Source organism: Podarcis erhardii, assembly GCF_964252035.2.
Source record: "Podarcis erhardii genome assembly, chromosome: 4".
Classification (NCBI taxonomy): Eukaryota; Metazoa; Chordata; class Lepidosauria; order Squamata; family Lacertidae; genus Podarcis; species Podarcis erhardii.
In genome coordinates, this window is record NC_138508.1 from 98,105,399 (window position 1) to 98,126,998 (window position 21,600).

The 21,600-nt window shown below is 43.4% G+C and overlaps 1 protein-coding gene across 1 annotated transcript in view; it reads left to right on the forward strand.

Annotated features, from left to right (window-relative positions):
- The first annotated feature begins 15,037 nt into the window (after positions 1-15,037).
- LOC309339859 (uncharacterized protein) overlaps positions 15,038-21,600 on the forward strand; it is a 42,290-nt gene continuing 35,727 nt past the window's right edge. Inside the window, exon 1 of the mRNA XM_081858389.1 lies at positions 15,038-15,296. Within this exon, the coding sequence (XP_081714515.1) occupies positions 15,144-15,296 (153 nt within the window). The 5' untranslated portion in view covers positions 15,038-15,143. The remainder of the gene's footprint in view (positions 15,297-21,600) is intronic.

Genomic DNA, 21,600 nt, shown 5'->3' on the forward strand with positions numbered 1-21,600 from the left:
ATGTGGGTAGGTTTAGCTGAAATGGTAGCTAATGTTGCAAATAGGACCAATTGCCTTGTTTGCTCTCTTGGGCCAGATGATTCAGAGGGAGGTATGCCCTTATTACCGATACCATTAGATGCCATTGGTATGGTAAGCGAAATGCCACACCAAACTGAAATACAGAATTTCCCCGGATGGAACTCAACTAAACCATTACGAGTTATACCTGTACAAGGGGAATTCTGTGTACATAAATCATCAGATGCAGCTGATTCTCCCATGATAGGCTCTTCTCATTGTCACTATACTTGGGATTATAAGAAGAATAGTCATACCTGGGCACACGGTACTACCTATCGAACTCGGAATGCCTTGCCCTGTGCACCTCCTTTTATTCATGCATGGAAAGTGGTGTGGAACATAACTGTGACAGAAGAAGGCAATCTAACATACTGCACTGTGAACTCTCTACCCCTTTTGGTATTTCGCCTTCTGTATTCCCCGTACCAAAAACCTCAGACCCGATGGTTGTGGTGGATATGTGGAGAATGGGCATACAAGAAACTCCCTTCCAAATGGAGTGGGACTTGTTTCTTGGGTTGGGTATTACCACCAATGTGGATTATGCCCACTAGTTCGGCCAGGCGAACACGAAGGAATGCTGATATTTCTCATATAGCAGGAGGAAGTACCCAAAGTTGGAGCGGTACTGATGATTGGCCGCCAGAGCGCATTATAGCCTATTATGATCCTGCCTCCTGGAATCCTGGTGAGCTCATACAAGGGGCACGGGATCCTATTTATAATCTAAACAGAATAATTCGATTGCAAGCAGTAGTGGAACTTGTAACCAATGCAACGGCCCAGAGTTTGAGACTTATTGCACAACAGTTGGATGAAAGTAGAGCCGCCATTTTGCAGCTGAAAATGGGAATGGATTATGTACTTGCCAGGCAGGGAGGCCTATGTGGAGTCTTGAACTTGACAGGGAATGCCTGTTGCTTTAACATTTCTGATAATGGTGAGGCAATCCGTGTGTTGGCCACAAAGATGGAGAATATAGCACATGTCCCAGTACAAACATGGGAAGGATGGGATATGGGATGGCTCACCAATTGGTTACCTAATGTCACAGGACTCAAAGGGATACTATTGTCTTGCTTGTTTTTCTTGACAGTAGTAGTATTGGTTTTATGTATGATGCCATGTATCATTTCATGTTTTAGAAGTACAATTAGCAAGATGGTTTCAAATGAAACTCTACCTCATATCATGGCCCTATACAGAGCTTTACCTCAGGAATATGATGAAGGTCAAGCTATCAAGGACACTTGGGATGAAGGTCCTTGAGCTTGAAAGGGGGGAATGAGGCATCTAATCATAAGCCTGCATTTTTATCAAAGCTTCTATATATTTCAATCAAGGCTTGTATTTAAAAATGAGCTTAAAAAAAAAGGATTTTCAAATGTTTCATGCCAGGCAAAAGACCAGCTGCCTAAAAGAACCTTGGCAAGATGTTTTTCCTCCTAACACAAGAAGGGCCCCATTGATTTATAGTAGAAAAACAATTCTCAAAGTCATAAAAAAGGGAAAATTACATATGCTGCCCCAAGGCTGAGAAAACACCATTAGGAATGGGAAAGATAATACTAATGTGCCTCCCAGTAAAATGAGCCAGATCTTCTTTCTAAGGTTGAAAGGCCAGGAGCAAATGGAAGGAAAAACATTTAGCTAGAAAGAAAGAGAGCATTTTTGGGGAAGTCTCTTCTAAAGCTGTTTCTTAAACTGAGAGAGTTAAAAAAGGTTAAAATGTGTTAAATGTTGGAAAGGCAACTGGCTTGGCAGAAGAAGCAGCTTCTTCCTATTTTATTTTGAGGCTGGAGAGGAGGGGGAAAGGGGGAGGTGCAAACTGAAGAGGCTTCTTTTAAAAGCTGTGTTTTATTGAGTTCCTTCCTTTTCACTTTGAGAAGCTTTATTCTTTTAAGAGGCTACCTATGATAAATGTATGAAATATATTAGCTTAAATATATTGGCTTAAATGTAATTATGCAAAGGATTTAAGGAATGCTAGATTCTTATTTCATATGGTTGTAAGAGTTGTATTTATCCTGAAATTAAGTCAGCCACCAGCCCCCCCCTTGCCAGACAGAAGACGCCATCCGGGCAGTCTTGATATATAGTTGTCAGGCATTTTGTTTAGAAACATTAAATGAAGGAAATCTTTCAATGTTGATGTGAAACTCAAGATCCTTGACATCTGTTGAACATAAAATGTAAGATTAAACCATTTGTTTTAGAAGGCAATAGGGCAAGAAGGGCAAGAGGTGAGCTGGTAATTAAGATTCCATGTAAGATATATTATTACTTATTTGTCATTTATATATAGCTCTTTGTCTCCCATATAAGGGCAAGGAAGTGGGTGTATCTTTTGTGGGTGTATCTTTTGTGATTGGCTCTAGCAAACAGCCAATAGGAATTTCAACCAGGCTGATTGGACAGAGGCAGCCACAGGAGGAGCAAAGGGGGCTGGATTAAGGGAATATAAGTGCTGGCCAGAATGGCAGGAGGCCAGGCCAGAGCTTGGTAACCATGTACCACTGTGCCTCTTTATTTGTCTGACAAATAAATTACTATTTTAATTTCTCTATTGCTGCGTTGAATATTTCATTCCAGCTAAGCGTTAACCACAAGCAGGGTGCTACAAACAGGCATAATTGTGACCCCACATGTGCTCCCTGTACATAACATCTTCCATGAACAGGGCTTATTAAATAAATATTTGCAATTGTTTCCATTTTGTAGAAAAAAAACTGGATGTACATTTCCAAAATATAAGATAAAAAACAAAATAAATATGTAAAACCTACGGTATATACAGCAACAGTGTTTTGTGTTGTGTAGGCTCCTATAATGTAAGTCATGGGCCCCGCCTGCTCACCTGCTCCCTAAAATATCACTGGTTTGCACATTTCTGTATATAGGGTGCCTACATTCTGCATGTACAAATGGCTTTAGATGCCTATTAGGTCCATAAATTACCATATAACATATATTCAACACAAAAAACAGTTGTTTAATGTTGTTGACAAAGGACAGCTGGACATATAAAGGGCCCCATTACCTTCAGTAGCTTAGGACCTCATCAAACCTAAATCCGGCCCGGGGGGGCGGTGAGATATTGGGCTTTTAGTAAGCCCAGTGGGGTCGTATCCAGTGGGGTCCTTCATGCTGACTGAAGTACAATGGTACCTCTGGATATGCACACCTCTCGTTGCGTATCCTTCAGATTACGCACGCGGCAAACCCAGCAGTATTTTTCTGGGTTTCGACATGCGGACATGCGCACATGCGCACATGCACACATGCGCAGAAGCGCTCTATGCACCATGAACATGAGCAGAAACTGCACCTCCGGTTGTGAATTCCTCGAGATCTGACCAGAGCTCTGGAATGGGTCCCATGTGCAACCACTATATGTTTGACCCAGCAGAGCCTTGCACCCCACAATGAGGAGGGACCTGCTGTAGCCCCCTGGATCAGCTTCCACCCTGTTTGGAAGGGTCCCCTAACTCTGAAAAAGATTTGGGGCGCATGCAGAGGACTGGGCAGGGAGGATTGGCAAAAATAGCCTATTTCCCCATTCCACTAACGGAAGACTGCTGGATCAGACAGCCATCCATTAGTGCAAAAGAAATTTTCAGATACCACCTCATGTGTCCTTAGTCTTAATCCAGGTCTTCTCTCATTTACCCCTCCATTTTACTAATCGCCCAACCATATTGGATGTCTTCTTGTTGCAAATGCCTGAATATATATTGTCGCATTTTTTTTCTGAGAATGCTGTGAATTTTGTCACTTGCCCTTTGTCTCTCTACTACAGATGAAATCTAACAGGTGGTGAGAACGCAAGCAATGCAGGGATTATGAGTGATATTCTCATTTGAGAAAGTAATTATTTCATCTGATTATGCATTGCATTGTATTCATGATCAGAACACCAGAAATTATTCAATTGTTTTAATGCTTCAGCAAATAATTCAGGTTATCCATTTCTTTCCCATTCTAGCAGTCGGGGGATTTTTTAAAAATATATTTTCATCTTCTTTAGCCTTGCTTAACTGGTTTGGGTGCACAGTTGCTTTTGGATACAGTGGTAGAAGTTCTGAAAAGAGGATACATAGGTTGAATCTGCTAGGCTGACCTGTGCCAGAGTGTGAAATACATGATCATTACCAAAAGTGAATGGCTGCTCAAGGTGTGCGAAAGAATTAAATTTGTTAAGGTGACATCATGCCAGCTACCTATCCACAGTTACTGGCTTGCAAGTTTGGTACTTGTCTGCTCAGCAGTCCCATTTGATTCAATGGGGCTTACACCATGGTAAATGGATATAGGATTGCAGTCTGCAGCAGAATATTCTAAGCAGAATATTTAAAATTGATTTAAAATATACTGACTGGTTTCAGTTATGTGGCAAGGAATCTATTGGTTCTTTGGTATAGTAAATAAATATAGCGAGTGGATAAATGCAGGAAATCTCTCTTTGTTTCTCCCCACCTGGTTTTGGGATCTGCCTCATGCTAAGGCATCACCTGCCCTATATATTTAAACCAATATCACACCACTTTAAACAGCCATGGCTTCCCCCAAAGTACCCTGGCAGCTCTAGTTTGTTAAGAGTGCTGATAATTGTTAGGAGGTCCCCTATTCCCTTTGCAGAGTTCCCTGGGAAAAGGAACGGACTGTCAAATGAGAGGAACATGCTCAAAGACAGACTCAGACTTCCCAAGGTTTGGGTTCGGCCTGTTCACAGTCCCTACTCTCTATATTTCACACGGCAAAGGGTCACACAAAAGGCCTCTGCTAAAGACATTAGCTTACAGGTAAATTCACATGGGTGGAGGTGATATGACAGGCTCCTCAGTTGTAGGGGAAATTCTACTGCTCACATCCCTCACTCAGCATGAGGAAGGTTGGGGACTGAACACCCCACCTGTCCTCCAGCTCTGGATTCAGCTCCTGGTCCAGGTATGAGCTCCCGCTGGCTATCATGCAGAAAAAATTGGGAAAGAGAGAGGAAATAATGGTGCTGAAATAGACAGAGGTGATGGCATGGCTGGCCATGCCAGGCTTGACCAACATACAGGAAGTAAGGTGATGTCAACACTCCTGATTGGCTGAGGTTGAGTGAGGAGAAGGGAATGGGGAGGAGTTGCCAGCCAGCAAAGACGGAGGTGTTTGTCAATTTCATTTTTTCCTCAGTTTTTCATTTGTTTCCAATCTTAAGCTGAGTTCTGCCCATTTCCAGATCAGTTTGTGGTTTTAAAAAATCATGAAAATCCATATACTTTCATGTGCATTTCTAGACGTACATGTGTTCACATGCAGCTTCCCTATATATGCGCAACTTTGCAAGCAATGTTACCCAGCGCAATGGATTCTGTACATTATTTTCACCAATATACTCTCCCCTAATACGTGCTTTTCAAATGCTTTTTTTTTAAAGATATAGAACTGCATTGCAGATTTCAGAGGAGTGCAAATTTTGAAGGATAGCCTCATTTCAGTTCACATATACTCATTTGGGAAGGTGCGATTGCATGGAAATGTGAACCCAACAATTCCTTTTCACCCCGTTGGCCAGTCCTCCTCCCTTCACCTAGGATGGGAGGTAGGTGGGGTTGGCGGGAGGAAGCAGGAGGAATAAGTGGGGTGGAGGGTGGGAGGAAGGAGATTTGGCAAATGCAGCCTGGCTGCAGAATTCAGTGGGCTGAATCCGGCCCTTGGACCAAGAGTTATCTATCCATACCCTATTGCCAAAATTATTATCTCATATATACCGTATGCTGCCAGTGGAAACTCCTTAACAGTTAGACATATAGCTGCTGCTTTCTAATGTGACAGAAAAGCATAAAATAGTGTGCTTTTGTGCACTGGGAAATTGCTTTCTGGAATTTTTCTTATGAGGTGATAGTGGGTGACATAATAATTCTGGGAGATTAAGTACTACTGAAGTTGGACATTGAGTTTATTAAATCTATTCTATCATTGTATTATTTGAAGTTTAGTTTGTTTAATGTCAAAGCTTTGGAGCGATTATTGACTTCTTCCTTTTTAAAAAGGCTGTCTTTAAAACCGGATATGGATGCAAAGATTTTCATTTTGATGATTTAAATCTGAAGCGTTTGGAAACCATTAATGTCAAGAGTAGGTAAGTCAGGAAGGGTTCAGCTGAAATGACCACGGGCCGAATAGAATCACACTAGCGGCAATATTTGTTTTAGAGGACATAATAGGGCGTATGCAATAGGGGACAATTGCTCCTTTGAAACTGAGGTCAGGCAACTAATGATAGATAAATGCCTGAAAGGTGGGAAAGGATTTTTTGGGCCACTGTTACGTACCTGCAGACTGCATTGCACTGTCATCTGGTTTGGGTGGGTTGATCTGTATGATGCAATATAAGAAGATTATCACTTGCCCACCCCTGGGCGGATTCTGACAGCTCAAGGCTTGGGTTGAATGTGGCAGGTGAGGAGGCAGCATCAGGGTGGAACCTGGGCAGAACCTGATGGGATGAATGGCAGAGCCAGTGTGGGGACTTTGTGAGATACTAGGTGGAGCCTGGATGCTTGCTAGGGGTGGAGTGAGGAGTAGCGCAAAGCTCTGAGTTTTACTGTTATCTCAGACCCCAATACTGATTACCTGCCAGAACGTGGTGTTACGGATTGGACTAGAAAAGTACAGTGATACCTCAGGTTACATACGCTTCAGGTCACGTACGCTTCAGGTTACAGACTACGCTAACCCAGAAATATTACCTCAGGTTAAGAACTTTGCTTCAGGATGAGAACAGAAATCGTGCTATGGCGGTGCGGCGACAGCAGGAGGCCCCATTAGCTAAAGTGGTACCTCAGGTTAAGAACAGTTTCAGGTTAAGAACGGACCTCCAGAACGAATTACAGTAAGTACTTAACCCAAGATACCACTGTAATGACTAATCACCAAAAAATTTTATCCCACCAATTAGCTCCATCCAAGCTATAACTCTGTGTTGCATAAGGCTGCAATCTTAGGCAAGCTTACCTGGGAGTAAGCTGCTTTGAACTCGATGGAACTTACTGAGGCACAAGTGATGAGCATGGTCTGAGGAGATGTTTGGTCTCAGGACTAATAATACCAAAGGACAAACCAGAACTTCAACCCTCACTTACCACTTGCCAAAGTCCTTCTCAGCTGTTCAAAATCATGTGCCTGATGACAGTTCAAGCCAGGCTGAGATCATTTTAGTTTACCCGTTTCCATCCTTTTGTGCACAAACTATCACACTGAGGGTCTGAGTCTAAAGCAAGGAAGGAGAAAACTCCCTAGAATCACAAGTGAAGGAAACACATCATTGTTTTTGCAGATTACTCTAAATCAGCTTGTTGCCTACACTTGGAAATAACAAACCTGGACTGGCTGCCAACAGTTTGCAGAGAACTATGGAAGAGATTTTATGGCTGCTGAAAGTTGAAGGCCACTAAATCCCAGGTGTGAATTTCTTTTCTTTTTTCTTTTTTACTGGGAATCCCCTTCAAAGTGATGAACTCATCCTGACACAGGCATGAGTTTCCCACCACCTGCTTCCTATTAAATGAAGTTACAAAATGATTTTATCTGCTATATTAGAATATTCTTGTTTATAGATTTGAGTTGAATTTAAGGCAGTTTGTAATCTTTCAAAATTAGCTGCCATCTAATTGGGGACGCGGGTGGCGCTGTGGGTAAAACCTCAGCGCCTAGGACTTGCCAATTGCATGGTCGGCGGTTCGAATCCCCGCGGCGGGGTGAGCTCCCGTCGGCCGGTCCCAGCTCTTGCCTACCTAGCAGTTCGAAAGCACCCTTAAGTGCAAGTAGATAAATAGGTACCGCTTTATAGCGGGAAGGTAAACGGCGTTTCCGTGTGGTTCACCAGAGCAGCTTCGTCACGCTGGCCACATGACCCGGAAGTGTCTCCAGACAGCGCTGGCCCCCGGCCTCTTAAGTGAGATGAGCACAAAACCCTAGAGTCTGTCAAGACTGGCCCGTACGGGCAGGGGTACCTTTACCTTTACCTTTAATTAGATAATGAGCCATGGGCAAATCTGTCACCGGCATCGGCATCCCAATATTTACTCTTTATTTAACGATAAACTGTTTTGGGGCATTTGCTATTTTCTCAGAAGTGTGTGTGTATTCACATATCTGAGCATGTGAATGATCAAACTTCACCAGGGTGGGGACATACATGCATATAAGCCTTGGCTCTGAGCAGGAGGGGACATGGTGGCGCTGTGGGTTAAATCACAGAGCCTAGGACTTGCCAATCAGAAGGTCGGCGGTTTGAATCCCCGCAACGGGATGAGCTCCCGTTGCTCAGTCCCTGCTCCTGCCAACCTAGCAGTTTGAAAGCACATCAAAGTGCAAGTAGATAAATAGGTACCAATCCGGCGGGAAGGTAAACGGCGTTTCCGTGCGCTGCTCTGGTTCGCCAGAAGCGACTTAGTCATGCTGGCCAAATAACCCGGAAGCTGTACGCCAGCTCCCTCGGTCAATAAAGCGAGATGAGCGTCGCAACCCCCGAGTTGTCTGCGACTGGACCTAATGGTCAGGGGTCCCTTTACCTTTACCTGAGCAGGAGAACTCCCCTTTAGACTTTTGTAGGTTTAGTGCAAAGGTCTAACGGGGGCTTTTACAGGCATTCTGTCGGATGCCGTCTGAAACCTCTCTGCAACGGGGAATCGAAATGGGGCAGGGAGAAGATCTTTTAACACACTTAAAACCCCTTCAGACCTTTGTGTGAATGTGACCTGCATGAATGCACAAAGGTCTGAAGAAGAGCCAATGTACCCAGGGACTTGGGGTGGGGTCTTGCGTGAACTGCACAGCCCTCCCCTCATTCACAGCGTGTTCAGGTAAATAGCAGAATGCACCTGAGGCAGTGTGTTTCTGGAAGGAGAGGGAATTGAATGGAGAAGGATGAACTGATAGAGCATTGGGGAGGCAGAAGTCCAAACCGGGCCCTGCCTGGAACATCTGTTTACCAAGCCTGGTTGTCTATATAGAAAAGCTTTGGAATGCAACATCGACTGTTTTCTTGCCTCCACATAGTAGCTGTTCTACCTTGAGTGGCAATGGTATTTCTAATTAGTTTTCAAAGCTGTCCCTTTCTGTTACTTTGTTTTAAGCTGTCCTAGGGTAAACATATGGATGCAGTCATTGGCTATTCAAACCAGCTATCCTAAAGGGCTTCTACTGAGTAATTCTTCTACAGGAAAGCAGCTACAGCTGTTTAACTCTGCCGCAAGGTGAAATGATGCTTGTCCAGAATGCTGGAAGAGCAGTCACTGCAGTAAACAGATAAAATGGAAAGACGAAATAGATGAGACAGGTGTTGAATAGCAAGGAGACAGATTAGCCCGGGCTCGACGGGCAAAAGCACGTCAGAGCACAGAATCCTAAACTAAGAGTGATCCTTATTTCTGCTTTCCATATGACAGCAAGGGGCTGCATCTCTGCAGGGAAACCCAATCTGACAATTAGCATCAGGATTCAAATGGGGCTGGTTTAATTGCAGTCCAGTGGCAGAGCTGGGAGAGCCAAGGTTGCGAGCGTGTCAGGCTAGAACCTGTGGCACCCGGCTTCAAATCCCCACTCAGCCATGACATTTAATGGATGACCTTGAGCCAACCACTCCTTCTCAGCCTTACCTACCTCACAGGGTCGTGGTGGGGATTAGACGAGGAGGGAGAGAATGATGTACTCTACCAGGCATAGGCAAACTCGGCCCTCCAGATGTTTTGGGACTACAACTCCCATCATCCCTAGCTAGCAGGATCAGTGGTCAGGGATGATGGGAGTTGTAGTCCCAAAACATCTGGAGGACCGAGTTTGCCTATGCCTGTACTCTACCTTCAACTCCTTCGGAGGTGGGATATAAATGCAATTTAAAAATGAAGAACCACAAGCTAAGTGTGATTTTGACAAACACTATTTCTCAGCTTCAGTTCCCAGCTGTCCATTGAGCAAACTAGAAGGCTGAGAGCAGATGACAGTGGGGATACTCACCTGTCCTCTGGCCAGGGTGTTGCTTTTGTTTACATCACTGTTTGACCTCCTCATAAGCAACGACACAATCAACTACAGCTCAAGTGAGCAATGCTGTTCCACCATGCCACCTGCTACTGAGTGAAGAACTATAAATTAAGAGGCCTGAATACATTTTAAATAGCACCATTATTTACTATTTAGTTGTTCAATTTATCACCCACCCTTCGCCATAAGGCTTCAAGATGGGTTACAACAATTTAAAATACAATGTAAAACAAACCACATTCTCAAGAATAGGGTGGGTCTCCAAAATATGTCAGGTGTCACAGGCCAGGATGAAGAGCTGGATCTTCAGGCTATTCCACACTTCCGTTCTGAGCACTTTTGCCTTTGCCCCGCCACTTCCCCCCAGAAAACTCACTCTTTAGTGCTAAATCAGAACAAACAACAATCCCTGGGAAACTCAATTGTTGCTGGTTCCAACTCAGCACTAAAGATCAGGTTTCCCCGCATGGAAGCAGCAAAGCCAGCGGAGGTGTGGGGATAATACCTTCAGCAAACAATGAGAACTGATAATGAAGATGCCAGATCCCTGCTAGGAGGGAAGTCTACAGTTTAGGGGCTGCCAGAGAGCATGCTGTCTCCTGGGCCACCATCCCTTGAACTTCCGAAGACGTTGGAACTGCCAAGGAAGCCCCCTCTGTTTATCTTAACACCCAAGAGGCTCTGTAGGGAAGGAGGTGGTCTCTCAGGTGTTTGGGGCCTAAGTTGTTTAGTGCTTTAACCACCTAATGTAAGCACCTGGAATACGAAGACCATTATTCTTCTGATTGTTTTAAGAGCTTGATTTTGACCGAAAGTTGATGGAGCGATAACTCAGATTCGGGAGGACTAATCACATCTTCCTATGTATTTTTGCAGCACATACAAAAATGGACTTGCTTGATTTTTTTACCAATTTAGAACAGGAAATGTAGCCTCCTTGTATACGCATTCATTGTTTGTCAACTGTTTTTTTTCCCAACTCAGGGATGATCTCTAAATGGTATTTAAAAACTGAGGAGGCAGAAAAATGATATTTTTGCCATTCCAGTTGGGAGAGAGGTTTTGATTTGATGTTCAGCTGGATTAAAAGCGATCAGGAAAGTGTGTGCGCTGCAGAGGCCATTCAAATGGTCAGTGGGAATCTAATTCAGGACTGGTGGTTTTTTTGCTGCCTGTTTTTAGGAGTCTACTTAGACAATTGTAAGCAGATACATTCCAAAGGCAGCAAGCGTCTCAATTGCTCATTCATTGAAAAGAACCTGAAGTCTGTAGCACTGCTGCTGGACTTTGCCTGCTCATGAAGAGATTAATATCCTATTCCCTGGAAAAAAATTCTGGTTCATTCATTGGCTGATACTGTGACTTTTAAGCCACTGCATAATGGAGGCTGCCAGAAAAAAACACACAGTGCCAAACATTTTAAAATAATGACTAAACCGGAGGTATCTGTACTTTTGCCTGCGTCCTGTACACTCAAATGAGAGAATGAACTGTTCATATGAAATTATTCACTGTGAATTATGTGCTCCATTCTGCACTTAAATACATCTGCCAGGATCACCAAACAGGGCTGGATGACTAAAGTAATGAAGTGACCAAGATAATAGAAACTGCCTGCTGTTTCAACTCTGCCCCAAAAGACGCGTCAGCTGATTATTTGCAGATGTTCTTTCTCCAGCTTGATGGCGAAGCTGTGCCTGTAAAGTCTTTTGAACTTGACTTTTTGTTCCTGGATTTGTTTTCTAATTGGCCAAGCATCCCGTGATCTGAAGTCACAACCTATACCAATTACAATATTTATTCATCTATTTTGCTCCAAGAAAAGGGAACTTAGAGCAACAATTGTACACTTGTCGTGTCGGTTGGGAAGCCATAGGAAATGGTGGAAGCCCCTCCCTTTGCTCAGATGGAGGAATGTGAGCTATGTTGACATAACTGGGTGCTGCCACACACACACACAGAGTTGCCCTGCAAGCAGGGCCGTCTTAAGCATATCCGGCGCTGTGGTGCAAAGCTCCCTCCAGCAGGCCCCGCTCCCCATTTCCCAGAGTTGTTGAACATTTTTTTAGGGAGGACGGCGCCGCCAGCGGGGCTGGAGGAGGTGGGCAGTGGTTAGAGGGCGGCTCCTCCAGCAGAGAAGAGGCGGAGGCTGGATGTGGTGTCTCCTGGTTCAGCTGGCTGCTTCATGCTGCGGTGGCCATGGCAGATGGAGGCTCCAGGCACGGCGCTGCTTTGGCGTGGCATGGTGGAGGCAGGGCAAGGGTGGCAAGTTGATGCTGGGAGGCGCTGTGTCCAGCCTCCAGCTCTTCCCTGGTGCCCTCCAGAACTTGGCGCCCTGGCGCCACTAGCCTCTATGGATAAGACCCCCCTTCCTGCAAGCCCCAAGAAGGAGGTATGGTTGGCACTGATGGAGGCCTCTCTCCTCCACACTGGGACAATGTGCTGCAGGTTCTTCATCTGGGTCAAAACAGGCCACTCTCCAACAGGAACAGCCCAGGAAAATGGCAAAATTTATTGCAGGGAGACCCTCTAATCTGAGGGTCTTTTTCTTTCCAGAGAAGACAAAAAAAGTGTGCTTTTGGAGAGATTTTGCTAACTTTAGTCTTTATGATAATATGAGTCTTGTTCAAGAAATTGTTTTTACTGTTTTTGGAAGCACACAGATGGGATCTGAATAAGCTGGTCTGACAGTGAAGTTGGATAATGCTCTGCAGAAGGAAATCTGTTGTACATTACATTAAAGAGAGAAAGAAATTGGAGAAGTGACATAATGAAGTTAGATTTATTTCTTCAGCTGTTGAATTTGGAGATGATCCTGCAGAACTCTCAGGTTCATGCTTTTGCTGAGCTGTTAAGCATAAAGCTGTAATCCAAAGCATATTTACTAGGAACTGAGGATGCTATTCTGTACACACATATATGGGAGTAAGTCCCATGTGAAGGAGGAAATCTGCTTGTGATCAGACTGTTGATTCTGTATGTTGGCTACTTGGCTGGCTAAAGCGAACAACAATCATTTGGTCAATTCAGCATTGGTCAGACCAGGCTCAAAACCAAAGTCCTTTTAAAATAAAGTAAAAGGGCTGAAGAATAAAAAAACCACTCTAGAAATAAATGCCCTTGAGGTAATGAGAACACTTCTCCACTATGAACGCTAAGGATTTGGCTATTCTTCTTCTTCTTTCTTCTTTGGCGATCAGTCAAAGTAATATTGTCTTCCATAAACACGGTTTTAACAGTAAGTCCATAAGTTACTGTGGAGGCCAGTTCTGGATCCACACTTCCTTCCACAGTGGGGACATAGGTTTCTGGGCAGGAGTTGATCATGGTGAGGGTTTGCCAATTGTGCCTTCCTCTTAGCATGTTTCTCCCTTTTGTCCTGAGTTTTAGCATCTTCAAAGCCCATGTTCTCCAATTGGAGCACTTGAGGGCCAGCGTTTCCCAGTTGTCGGTGTTTATACTACATTTTTAAAAGATTTACCTTGAGAGAGTTTTTAAACCTCTTTTGTTGACCACCAGCATTACGCTATCGATTTTTAAGTTTGGAATAGAGTAGTTGCTTTGGAAGATGATAATTGGGCATCCAAACAACATGGCCAGTCCAATGAAGTTGATGTTGAAGAATCATTGCTTTGGCGCTGGTGATCTTCCAAGAAACGAATAGTGTGGTGTAGTGTCGGACTAGGACCTGGGAGTCCAGGGTTTGAATGCCGACTCAATCGTGAAGCTCACTGGGTGGGCTTGCACCAGTCACTCATTCACTCACTCACTCACTCACTCACTCACTCACCTAACCTACCTCACAGGGCTGTGGTGGGAATAACATGGAGAGGTAGAGACCTGTGTATTCCACCTTGCGCTCCTTGGATATAAATGTAATAACTAACTAACTAATTAAATAACTAAACATTCTCCTTTCTCAAACGTCTCTGCTCTTTGAAAAGGAACTTTTCTGGGGGATCTTTGGAAGCACATCAGAGGTAAGTGAGATGGGAATCTCATAAGAATTTTGTAGAGGAAAAGGAAAGGAATGATGTGATTGTTGTTGCTGAGGACACACAAGCTTTTTTTCATTTGTTTACTGATGTTGATTGCACAAATTGGTTTGTACTCTGCAATCCAAATCACCACTACTATCATTGTTGGCTAGATGCAGTCAAGTGCTTATTTATTTAAGAACATTTTAAACCAACCCTTCACTGACTAGCAATCTCAGGGTGGAGTGCAACAAAGCAAATAGAAAATAATAGAAAATAAAATAAAAATAACAATTACATAAAGATCAGATCAAAGGCCAGGTTGTTGTGTGTGTTTTTAACAACTCGAACAACAAACATAGCAAAAAGCAAATTGCCTGAGCAAATAAATATGCTTTTAGCTGACAACGAAAACTCAACAGTCAGAGTCAGCTGTAAGTATCCGAGGGGCAGACATTCCAGAGGGAGGCTGCGACTGCAGAGAGGTCCCTCTTGTAGATTGCCGCAAAAGGGATCTCATGATCTGAACTCAGAGGCAGGTTGATTCACATGAAGATGCTCCTTGAAGTATTTAGGTCCCAAGTTGTTTAGGGCTTTTTAAGTAATCACGTGAAGGGGCATACCTAGAGGTTAACCAGGTGGGCCCCTGTCAAGGGTGCAGGTCCAGGAGGGCACAAAAACCATGCCTCTCTGAAATGTAGGTGGGCTCAGCCATGACCCAAGACCAGATTTCAGCTCAAAAAGGATTTATTGTAACATCAAGAGGGATGGCAAACAGAGACACTCAGCCCAGGCAACACACCTCCCCACCTGTGATAGGTCGTCTTATGCTGTAACTGGCGAATCACAATGCTGGCCCTATCACAGCAGGGATTGGCTGCCTGCCATCTGCCAGCAAATGTCATTGGAGGGTTTTAGAATCCTGTCTTTTGTGATGCGGGTGAAGCTCCTGAGCTCCAGGTGGCAGCAATGGCTAGGCTTGCAGTCTCCACTCTGGCTCACAGGGGCTAGGAGCCCACCCATTTGTGGCCACCCCCAGGCCGCTCCTCTGTTGCTCTGGGTGGCTGGATGAAGCCCCGGGCAGTTTGGTGGCGGAATCTGGCCACTGGCATGGGCCGTTGCAGCAGCCTTGCAGGGCTCCCTCTCCAGTTTGGTGGTGTGATTAGAAGTCTGACCGGAGCGCCCAGCATGACTCAGAGGGAAGAAAGGCAGAGAGAGCCGGTGAGAGTTGCAGCAGGAGGGGAAAGGGAGGGAGGCAGAGAAGTAGAAGGGAAAGGGGCAGAGCAGACTCAGTCCCCACGGGCATGGAGGAAATTGCTGGAGGAGCACAGAAAAGCAAACTTTCTGCATTTCTGGTCCCTGGTCTTTCCCAGCTTTGGAGGTACCGATACATCAGTGCCAGATTTACATATAAGCTAAACAAGCTATAGATTGGGCCCCACTCTCTTTGGGCCTCCAAAAAAATTTAAAGGAAAAATATCCACTGGGTGTACATTTCCAAAATATAAGATAAAAAACAAATAAAATAAAACCAGTGTTGTGTGTTGTGTAGGCCCCTATGATGTTTTCCCATAGAATCATAGATGCTAAGGATTTGCAAGGATACTTATCTCTCATACCTATGTCTGCGGTCAAGAAGCAAAGTTACAGGGCCTTCTCAGTAGTGGTGACCAGCTCCCTAAAATATCACTGGTTTGCTCCTTTCTATGTATAGAGTGCCTATATTCTGCATGGACTGGTTATTTTGTTATGTGCAAATGGCTTTAGATACCTATTAGGTCCATAAATTACCATATAGCATATATTCAACACAAAAAACCGACCTTTTATTGTTGACAAAGGACAGCTGGACATGTAAAGGGCCCCATTGCCTTCAGTAGCTTAGGGCCTTGTCAAACCTAAATCCGGCCCCGGTGCCGGTACAGCTGTTTGACAAGGGGGCAAGGGAACCCAGGTGTACTTCTGACAAGCCCCTTGAATTTGACCCAGTAGCATATCGCCAGGCAGGGCAATGCCTTCATGACCTCTGTGAAATGATGTTGACAAGTTGCTAAGCTCAACATGCACAAGCCGCAGCATGCGGTCCATTTTTGAAGGCAGCCCCGTAAAGATCCCATTACAGTAGTCCAACCACGTGTTGTTTGAGGTTGCAGAAATACAAACTTGAGGAAGCATAATGTCACTGTTGTGACATAACATTTATTCTCGTGACAATAATGGGAATCCTACAGAGAGTGTTTTTATATTTTTGTAAAATGGAGATGTCTGAATTGTTAAGCTGCATTAAGGTAAAGGTAAAGGGACCCCTGACCATTAGGTCCAGTCGTGGCCGACTCTGGGGTTGCAGCACTCATCTCGCTTTATTGGCTGAGGGAGCTGGCATACAGCTTCCGGGTCATGTGGCCAGCATGACTAAGCCGCTTCTGGCGAACCTGAGCTGCGCACGGAAACACAGTTTAGCTTCCTGCTGGAGTGGTACCTATTTATCTACTTGCACTTTGATGTGCTTTTGAACTGCTAGGTTGGCAGGAGCAGGGACCGAGCAATGGGAGTTCACCCTGTCGCGGGGATTCGAACCGCTGACCTTCTGATTGGCAAGTCCTAGGCTCAGTGGTTTATAGCTGCATTAGACAATTGGTAACTTGAAAGGGCCTTCATTCGGCATTTTGTGGTCCTTCTAAAACACCAAATGAAACATTGGAGCCCAAGTGGAAGTAAACAAAATCATATGCAGCACAATTGGAGCATCTTTAAATTCCACTGTGCAAGAAATGCTTGCCATTCGCTGGATCTTGCCCATGTTTATTGCTGTTCATCATGATTCTATTTAAATTTGGAAATTAAATAAAAAACACCACAGTGAAACACTAGAAGAAAATTTTCTCTTTATTCCCTTCTTTGCCGTTCTGCCTCCTTCTCTTCCAAGGAAACAAGATTAATGGCATTTTTACTGGAATCGGTCTATTACAAGATGATTACATTTAGATTAAGGAATGGTAGATTTATAGAGAACTCAAATATATTGAAGATGGAGAGCTCATTTAAAGGGCTGGGAAGAATTTATGGGTTGTAAATGCAGATGCTTTTTATATATATAAAGAATGCTTGTAGTTTGTCAGTAAATGCAAGTTAGAATACAATCACTATTCTAAGCTAAGTTATTCTTCAAATGATCAGGTCTCTTATTCCACATTTGGTTGGGAATGGCGGTGTGCCCCTTTCAATCCATTTTGTCACTTGTTTATGGGACAACCTTTTTCGCTGTATGCCTTTACAATGTGGGTGTAAAGTCTGGGTGTTACTGGGCTAAAACTTCCATCACCCCTAACCGTCAACCATGGTGCAGAGAGGAATGGGGCACTGATGGGAGTTGCAGTCCAAGAACACTGGAGGGTCACAGGTCAGCTACCACTGTTTTATAGGACCATCTCGTTTCTCTTGCTGCTTGCTTTGGTAGTTGAAGCAACCCTTTTGCTGCATTAAGATGGAAGCACAGATCACTCCCGCACTGTAAAAATAATAATAAAGAATGAATACTGGTTCCTGGTGTGGACAAGGGCTGCTGACATCAGCAAGGGCAATGATGTCGTGCACTTGCATGTTGTGGATGGAGACCCTCCCTCCCTCCACCACCACCTCCTTGCTAGATTACCAGGCCGTGGATCCCAACAGTTCTGCTGAGCTAAGTGCACTTCTCAGCCATGCCCCATCTGAGGAGTACAGCTGCTGAGCAGGGACCTACATAGGGTGAGGTGGTACCTGAAGAACCCTTGGTTGCAAGTTGTTTCTGTGGTAAAGAGCAACAACTATAAACGTAAAGGACATGGGTTTTGGTGGGAATGTTCAGGGAGGCAGGAAAATATATATTTTTTATTACTATCCTTCCTAATTTGCGCTAGCAAGTTCTATAACTTACCAGAGTTTTACATTCCCCTTTTAAAGGCACAGTAGATATAGCTGGTTGCAGGCTTGTTTAAGCCTCTCAATATTAGAATCCTGGTAAGTTCCCTTATACCCCTCTTAAAAGAATAAACACGCCACAATCTTGTGTAAAGTATATAAAAGAAGTTTACTCACATTAGCAGTTCACAGTTGGATCCCTGAAGGCAGACTTAATTACAAAGTATATACATGTGGATCTATCCCATATGGAGATAATCCCAGTGTCCACTGTTGGCTAAGAGCCAACAGAGCAATTCTAGCTAAAAGCTGGTCCAACGAGGGAGGAAATCAAAGAGACAGAGATGGCTGCGTGCCTTGTCCTTTTTGTTACCTGGACAGGTAAGACCATGCCCACCTCTAGTCACATGCAAGGAAGGATGCTCCAGCCCAGTTGTATTTGACTGCTCCCAGTGGATTACATCCCACAGGTTTCTCAGTAGTGACGCCACAATTCTGGAACCGCAGCCAGGGAGACCATTGTCAGTAGATATGGATATTTGTGGATATTTAAATCCACAACCTAGGCATGCAACTCACTGGGCATTAGGACTCTCTCTCGCTTTCTCCATGAGACCAAGCTTAGGAACTTGCCAGAATATGAAAACATGGTTATGAAGTGGACTCTAACTTATAATAAATTTGTTATTCTTTAAGGTGCCACAATACCCTGTTGCTTTATTCTGTATTATTATTGATTTTATTAGTCACCATCCAATACAAACCAATATTCCAGGTGAAGCAATAATACGATTTAAAACTAAGGCTGCAATCCTATGCCCATTTACCTGAAACTAAGTAATGGGACTTACTTTTGAGTAGATGTGCACAGGATTGCACTGTTAAGAGTTTAAAATACTAAAGAGATTGCAGAGGCAACCCTCCATCCAGCTAGCAATATGCATAGCAGGGGTAGTCCTTAGTTGAATCAGAATAAAATTATTTTGCTTCTTTGTATTTGACATTATGAAGCTGTCCTCCATCATTTTCTTCAAGCATCTGCAGCTGTGCTCCCTAGATATATTTATCCATTTGAGTTCACCTTGAGCTTATCACATGCACATCACCATAAAATGATTGGGTTCAGTTAACAAGATGCTTTCTTGGGTATTAATAAAACAAAATGAAGGACTAGAAATCTAAATCATCTTGGCCCAGAATCTCATGCCCTGGTGCCCAAAGACCTTACGCTGATCCTCATCATTCCTGGATATAATAATCACAAACAGCAGCACCATATAAAGATATAATTGAATGAGTTGTTAATGTGTGGGGTGTGGAAAGCCCTGTGAGGAAAATTATGAGGTTGCTTTTGCTCTGTGACTCTTAGGAGCATTTCACAAATAAAAAGATCAAACCCGTTTAAAATAAAATAAAAAATTAAAATCGAGGCCATCACAGAAGGATTCTGTAGTATGAGAAATACAGGTAGATTTCAAGGCAAATATCAAACATTAAAGCCCATGGAACAGATGTCACTTTTTAAAATTAAATTACTTAAACTTTCATTTGAAAACAACATAATTTCACTGTACCGAGTAGAAGGACTGAAGAACATAAGTTAACTGTCCGCTGTAATTATTATATGTACCTGTCTCCTACTGAATATATCTATATATCTTTATCTATGCTGATGACACTCTTCTTCAATTTTAAAAAATGTACCTTTCTATATCAAGTATGAAGCATAAATACATCTCCTATGAAATATATCTGTATCTATGCTGATGACACTCTTCTTCAACTATGAAGCATTGATCACTTAGTACAATAAAAATGACTTTAAAAGTTTATTTGCGCATACTAATCACTGGTACAATTCTTTTTAAAATTGTAAGATCATCAAAATAAAAGTGATATTTGTTAAAGTTCCAGTAGTATGAAATCTCTAAAAATAATCCACATTTATGTGTACTTTATCCATTTCTATATATGCCAATTGTAGAATGCAAAAAAAATGTTTCCAGAATTTTTTTAAAAACTATTTATATTTATAATATATAAATATTATATTTATACAGATGGGCACATCTGGCTAGGTTTGCCCAGCCACAATTGTGAAAGGATGGAGAGTTATTTTTTGCACTAAGCCAGAACAGGGGGAAAAATAGGAATCATTAATGTGTATATTTCACATCAACAAATCAACCATATGCAAACTGGATGCCACTGACATGTCTTTTAGTTAAACATTTCTGTTTATACATTTTATGGCTTAGGGCCCTTGTGGGACCGCCGCTCCTGGTATGCCCTGCAGAGGACCTTAAGGTCCGTGAATAACCATACAGTGGTGCCCCGCAAGACGAATGCCTCACAAGACGGAAAACCCGCTAGACGAAAGGGTTTTCCGTTTTGGAGGTGCTTCGCAAAACGAATTTCCTATGGGCTTGCTTAGCAAGACGAAAATGTCTTGCGAGTTCCTGCGTTTTTTCCCCCCTCCCCCCTTTTTCTAAGCCGCTAAGCCGCTTATCAGCTGATCCGCTATGCCGCTTATCAGCTGATCCGCTAAGCTGCTTATCAGCTGATCCGCTAAGCCGCTTAACAGCTGATCCGCTAAGCCGCTTATCAACTGATCCGCTAAGCCACTAAGCCGCTAATAGCGCTAATCCGCTAATGGGCTTGCTTCGCAAGACAGAAAAACCGCAAGACAAAGAGACTCGCGGAACGGATTCTTTTCGTCTTGCGAGGCACCACTGTAGTTTAGAGGTCCCGGGCCCTAAGGAAGTCAGACTATCCTCCACCAGGGACAGGGCCTTCTCAGTGATGGCTCCGACCTGCTGGAATGCTGTGTCCCATGAGACCAGGGCCCTGCAGGATTTAACCTCCTTCCATCAGGCCTGTAAGACAGAGCTATTCCTCCTGGCCTTTAATTTGAATTCAGCCTGATCTCTTCTTTCCCTTCTCTTCCCTCCCTCTCCCCTTTTATGAAGACCACCCGCTCTGAGACCCCACAGCTAATTCTCCCCTGGCCTCCTCGCTGGCCCAAGTAGGACCAATTCAGCCAGCTAGCCCTGGGGATTATCTAATTGATTTTTTATTTTATTGTTATTCATGTTTTTATACTGTATTTGATGATGCTTTTATAATTGTTTAAATTTGTTGTTACCCGCCCTGAGCCTGGTTTTTGAACCAGGAAGGGCAGGGTATAAATAATTTTTTTTATTATTATTATATTTTTGCATATCTCACCTTGAGAACATCTGATGAGAAAGCAACTGAGATTTGGTGTGTGTGTGTGTATAATAAATATTAAAAGATAGGCTAGAATATGGCCTCAGATTGGGGTAGAGCCCTTCATATGCTGTTCAACTCTGATCATCCTTAGCCTGAAGGGCCAATAACGGATGATAGGAAATTAGTCCAACATTATCTGTAGGAAACCACAGTGGCTCTGCTTCCCTCAGATCATACAGGATTATAATCTGAAAATGCTATTACTATAAATTGAAATGAAAAGTTGGGAGTCTGTTCATTTTTTGTAATGTATATGTTGCTTTTACCGAAATTGCAGAGCTATATTAATTCATTCCAATTGGAAAATAACTCGGGATAGGTATGGATTTGAGCAGAGACAGATTATGAATTA